Raw genomic sequence first — 6,183 nt, forward strand, 5'->3', positions numbered from 1 at the left:
AAACGGTCGAATTTTTGGATCGTAGAATATCATTGGTCGTTTTGGGCCGTTGTCCGGGGCACGGAAGGCCACGATCACGACCCACCACGAACCACCGGGGTGGTGTGCACGACCGTGGTTCGTGGCCACCTAGACCACGGACCATCTCGTGCAAAGTATACCGTTCGGTCTAATATTAGTAAATAATCTATTTTACTTTTACTAAAACAATTTCAAATTAATCGTATGATTAGTTGGACCTACAAATCGTTGAAGTAACTAACTTTATAAACTAAAATCGACTTAAAATGGTAAAATTTCGTGGTAATCGGCGGCTAGCGGAGGCGCCACCCATTTAAAAGCGGAGCCACCACTCTCATAATAATACGTGTTATTTGGGTGCGCATGGAGATAACATACGCATCCTCCAGTCTTTCTGACATCGTCGGATCGGCCTCGTCCATGGCCAGGACTGCGACTCCGACTCCGGCACCGCCTCGTCCTGTTAAAGTCATACCATTCCAGCACCCATACACCGCCGCAGATACAACGCCTACGTCGTCGTCTTCGACGACACCGTTTTCGAGATGGAGAACGAAAGTGAAGCGGATGAAGACTGTTGATTGGATTGATTTCTTCCTCCCTTGCTCCAGGTGGATTCGTACTTATAATTGGCGTGAGTATCTCCAGCCTGACGTTATCGCTGGTGTCACCGTTGGTGTCATGCTTGTTCCTCAGGTACAAACGGAATTGAAGTTACTGATGTACAAAACCGAAACAGATAGATTGATTTTTCTTCTTCTTCTTCTTCCAGCTGCTGATTTCTGTTCTCGTGTTTGACTAGAAAACTTGAATTGGCATTTTGTTTATATTTGATTGTGATGCATTTGTTGGTTGTTGTTTGGCCGGATAGTATCCAATGACGAATTCATTACTTCAATCTCGTGAAAATTAAATAACCACGTCAGATTTCACATCGACTCCTATGAACAGATATACCTAGTTTAAGCAAATCTTTCATCTGAAGAACCAAATTACATCTATCATTAACCTATGAACGAAATCTGTCACATTCAGATCTACTACATTTAGAATTTAGACTTTAGGGTTTATCAATGTTGGTCTATCGACTCTATTCATCTCTTCTAGTGAATAGATTACGAGCTTTGTCTCAATTGTATGAGGTAGATACCAATTCAAAAGTCAAAACAGTTACATTACATATTGTGATTTCTGTATTCTATAAACAACAACCGGATCTTATACTTATCTCTGTATTCTGTTTATTTTGCAGTCTATGTCATATGCAAAGCTAGCTGGACTTGAACCAATATATGGACTTTGTAACTGAAACATCTAATCCTTACATTATAACTAATCTTTTCCCCTCATTTATCATCATTTTATAGCTTCATAGCCTTATCCTTCAAATCTTCAATCTTCATTTCAGATACTGGATTCGTTCCTGTATTTGTGTATGCCATATTTGGATCATCTCGCCAGCTTGCTGTTGGTCCAGTAGCATTGGTTTCTATGCTGGTCTCTAATGTCTTAAGCACTTTTGATTCATCTCCTGAAGTATATACAGAACTTGCAATATTGTTATCACTCATGGTTGGGATTCTAGAATGCACAATGGGGCTCTTGAGGTATACCTTTGTTCTTTACATCAACTCTTTTAGTTTTAATATCAATCTTGAATCTTGAACTCTTTTTTTTCTACTTTCTTTAATCATTGTAGGCTAGGATGGCTTATACGCTTCATCAGTCATGCTGTAATATCCGGATTTACAACTGCTTCAGCTTTTGTTATTGGTTTATCACAAGCAAAATATTTCCTAGGGTATGATGTGTCAAGAAGTAGCCAAATAATTCCAGTTGTCAAGAGTATAATAGAAGGAGCAGATAACTTCTCATGGCCTCCTTTTATCATGGGGTCTTCTATTCTAGCAATTCTTTTGATCATGAAGCATTTGGTAAACATTTTCTTCCATTTAACTTACATTCATTCCATTTTTTTATATGAATCTTTTAATTATTTTAAATGGTTTTTAAAATTAGGGGAAAACAAGGAAGAATTTACGGTTTCTAAGAGCGGGTGGGCCCCTCACTGCTGTTGTTCTGGGTACAGCCTTTGTGAAAATATTTCATCCCTCTTCCATTTCTTTGGTGAGAATAATCAGAGGAAGCTCTTTCTGAAGTGTTCTGGAATTGAGCTTCTGAAACAAATCAATGATAGTTTTCATATATTTGTTTCTTAACTTCTTATTATGATTATAGCTCAAAAGTTTTATACATTACCACATGATTTTTAATAAAAAAGTATATTTCAGGTGGGAGATATACCTCAAGGTCTTCCACCATTTTCTCTCCCTAAAGAGTTTAGCCATTTCAAGTCCTTAATCCCAACTGCTATTCTCATTACTGGTGTTGCTATACTGGTAACATTTTATTTCTCTAAAATTATATATTATTATTATTATTATTAACTGTTATTTTTTTTTTAATGATTAGATGTCTTAAATTTAGGAATCTGTGGGGATTGCTAAAGCTCTAGCAGCAAAGAATGGATATGAACTTGACTCCAATCAAGAGGTGTGCTTCATAGATGAAAAAAACAATTCATCGTTATATAATTATAGTTTATTAATTAATTATATATAAACATTATATATATTTTTTAAACAGTTATTTGGGCTTGGTGTGGCCAATATTTGTGGGTCCTTTTTCTCAGCATATCCATCAACAGGTGAGATTATCAGTTATCACATAAATTACCTTGTAGAATGTATACTCAACTGTTTCGTTTTACACTTCATAAGCTTTTATTTTTTCATTTACATTTTTTTTTAAAAGAAACAATTTTCTCCTACTGAATATGTTGTATAGGTTCCTTCTCAAGGTCAGCAGTGAACCATGAAAGTGGAGCAAAAACTGGTTTATCAGGAATCATCATGGGCTGTATCATGTTAGGTGCCCTGTTATTCTTGACACCATTATTTGAATATATACCTGAGGTATGCTTTCACCATGGTTTTAACTTTTAACATATGTCATTAAAATTGTTAAATAATTTTAATTTAATTCTCCTTTTTTTGTTTATTTGTTCACTTTTGCAGTGTGCTCTTGCTGCTATTGTAGTATCTGCTGTAATTGGACTGGTCAGTTTATATTTTCTACCCTATAAATCATTTGTTATTATAATCCTATTCCTCTATAAGCTTAACAGCTATTGAGATTAATTTATTTAAATCCTAATACTTGATTGTTGTTTTTGTCAAAGGTGGATTATGAGGAAGCTATATTTTTATGGAAGATAGATAAAAAAGATTTTTTTCTTTGGGTTGTTACTGGTACAACAACATTGTTCCTTGGGATTGAAATTGGTGTCCTTGTTGGGGTAAGCATATTAAATTTTATAAAAATATTACTACTTTGATATATATATATATATATATATATATATATATATATATATATATATATATATATATATATATATATATATTTTGATGTTTTTAATGTTGTGCAAAAAACATAGGTTGGTTTTTCTCTTGCTTTTGTGATCCAAGAATCTGCAAATCCACATATTGGTAAGCTTGATATATATATTTTACAGGCTGTTATATCTTATATGCTATTTAATTATTTTTGCTTTTCAAATTTTGATAATAATTAATAATAAAAAAAAATAATTTTTATGATTGCAGCTGTTTTAGGGCGACTTCCTGGGACAACTGTGTATAGGAACATTCAACAATATCCAGAAGCATATACATATAATGGGATTGTAATTGTTCGAATTGATGCACCTATATATTTTGCAAATACAAGCTACATAAAAGACAGGTGAAAATTAAAAATCAATAATTTAATATTAACATCACCTTAGAAAAAAACTTAAAACAGATTGTGTTAAATATTTATTATATATAATTTCAGGCTCCGGAAGTATGAACTTGAGGTTGATCAATCTTGTAAACGTGGGCCCGAAGTTGAAAGAATATATTTTGTAATACTCGAAATGGCACGTAAGTATAATACATTTATTAAAAAAACATATATTAACATTTCATAAAGTATTCATAATTTCATGTTTATTATTATTATTATTATTTTTCAGCTGTTACTTATGTGGATTCAAGTGCAGTTCAAGCACTAAAAGAGTTGTATCAGGAATACAATTCAAGAGATATTCAGGTAAACAAGTATATATATATATATACATTTTTTTCATTTATATTATGAGAATTAATTTTTTTTGGGTATAAATGTAATTTATGTGATTTGATGATGCAGATAGCTATTGCAAACCCAAACAAGGAAGTACTTTTGACACTATCGAAATCAGGATTGATAGAGCAAATAGGTAAAGAGTGGTGTTTTGTGAGAGTGCATGATGCTGTTCAAGTTTGCCTCCAAAATGTCCCGAATTCAAACAATGCACCACCTAAAATACCCGAATTATCCCCCGAAAAACGTTCAAGGTTTTTAGAAAGATTAAGCGAGAAACGAAAGGAAGATTTGTCAACATCTGAAATGGAATCGGGTGAAAAAGAGATCATAATATCTAATGATCCCGACCCTCGATTGGAACCACTCTTATCAAGAAAATCTCACTGATTATATAATATCTTTGCATATACATATACATGTCTGTATATCTATATCTAAGATCATATCATTATTACTATTCATTTGTATTCAAGTCGAACCATATATTCTTTTGAGCCAAACGATTCTTTCTAGGTTTTGTGTAAGTTTTTGTGTTGTGTGTGCTTTTATTTGTGTTCCTAGCTGTGAATGTTTACAGTTTCAGTCCAGTATTTTTGTGTATATTCGCAATCTGTCCTTGTAATGAAACAATAATTTTGATGAAATCACATTCGTGAACGTCTAGATATGACTGGTAGTGATTTTTTTACAATGTTGATTGTTTAAGGTTGTAGATGGGTACATGTAAAACTTCTTGTTGAAGGAATTCTAAGATAAGAAATGAAATTTTGTAACGATGTTGATTGCTTAGCCTTTTGTCTTGTATGAAAAAATTAAAATACCGTAAACGTATCTATGCTCTTTAACAATGATTTCTTTTTTGGCTTCTAGTATGTATGTATATGAATACACATCTCACAGATTTCCTTTACTACTTATAGTTTGCATGGTTATATCTTATATATGACCATCGACACAAGAAAAAACTGCGGGTTTTAATGAAATTGAATCTAACCAATTATCCGTTTGTCAAAATCACCGGTTTATCAGGGAAATGGTTGGATAACATGTCAAAACGGGCATGTCAGATTCAATGGATACATCAAATTTCTTTTGTCCATTATTTTAATTACAAAAAGAATTACATTAAATAGAAACCATATTATTAAAATGAGTGAAAATGACTTAAAAATGTAATATTTTTTATTTGTATATATTTGGTTGCTGAGTTTTTTTTTTTTTTTTTTTTTTCGTTCATATTTACCCATTCAACTTGTTAAACTGCACACATTTAGTCCTTATGATCGGCTACTCCAGGTTAGCCGGTAAAAATGACTTAATAGGGTAATATATTTCTCACTTTGTACACCTTTAGTCCTTAAGATTTTTGTACATATTTAGCCGTTAATATATTTTTTTGTTGTAAAATAAGTCATTTTTGTTTTTGTACTCATTTGATACTTATGATTTTTTTTTTTTTTTTTTAGGTTTTTCTCACAGTATCTCATGTGAGACATTCATTAATGAGGAGTTTGGGGCTTTTGATGCTTATGTCCATCGCGATCTCGACTACTTGGTTGCTTAGGCCATGTGTTCTGAGCGTCATAACTTCTTCATACAATCTTAGATTTTAACGATCTTTATATCCACGCGTTCGTATTTTAGTCTATTGAAAATTTCATTTAGATTACTCCTGTTAAAATGTAATATATTTTTACTTTCAATCTTTATATCTATACGTTTTTTATGAATGCATGTATGAGTTTTTTTTTTTTTTTTTTTTTTTATAAATAAAATCGTAAGTAAAAATATATTACATTTTAGTGGGAGTAATCTTAACGAAAGTTGTAGTAGACTCAAAAAATGAAAACACGTGAATATAAATAGCGTTAAAATCTGATATCGTATGAAGAAGTTATGACGTGAATACAAAAAACGAACACGTGAATACAAGACCTAAGCCAAACCATAAGACATACGCAACCAAAC

At 32.2% G+C, this 6,183-nt stretch overlaps 1 protein-coding gene across 1 annotated transcript; it reads left to right on the forward strand.

The window, feature by feature from the left end:
• The first annotated feature begins 345 nt into the window (after positions 1 to 345).
• LOC145015346 (sulfate transporter 4.1, chloroplastic-like) lies at positions 346 to 4,882 on the forward strand. The gene is made up of 16 exons (XM_078973810.1): positions 346 to 717; positions 1,274 to 1,322; positions 1,430 to 1,628; positions 1,721 to 1,955; positions 2,041 to 2,148; positions 2,313 to 2,420; positions 2,509 to 2,574; positions 2,668 to 2,728; positions 2,869 to 2,996; positions 3,099 to 3,140; positions 3,263 to 3,379; positions 3,521 to 3,572; positions 3,690 to 3,828; positions 3,922 to 4,010; positions 4,103 to 4,179; positions 4,279 to 4,882. The coding sequence occupies exons 1-16, from the start codon at positions 385 to 387 to the stop codon at positions 4,600 to 4,602; spliced, it is 2,127 nt and encodes a 708-aa protein (XP_078829936.1). The 5' UTR covers positions 346 to 384; the 3' UTR covers positions 4,603 to 4,882.
• Positions 4,883 to 6,183: the final 1,301 nt, after the last annotated feature.

The sequence above is a fragment of the Lactuca saligna genome, chromosome 9 (genome assembly GCF_052625555.1).
Source record: "Lactuca saligna cultivar CGN05327 chromosome 9, ASM5262555v1, whole genome shotgun sequence".
Taxonomy (NCBI): Eukaryota; Viridiplantae; Streptophyta; class Magnoliopsida; order Asterales; family Asteraceae; genus Lactuca; species Lactuca saligna.

What these genes read in the sequence shown, in the direction of transcription:
- LOC145015346 (XM_078973810.1), top strand. Translation starts at nt 385, where the DNA reads ATGGAGATAACATACGCATCCTCCAGTCTTTCTGACATCGTCGGATCG. An exon ending in TTTTGATCATGAAGCATTTG is followed by an intron (nt 1,956 to 2,040) that starts GTAAACATTTTC and finishes TTTTAAAATTAG; the next exon opens with GGGAAAACAAGGAAGAATTT. An exon ending in ACAAGCTACATAAAAGACAG is followed by an intron (nt 3,829 to 3,921) that starts GTGAAAATTAAA and finishes ATATAATTTCAG; the next exon opens with GCTCCGGAAGTATGAACTTG.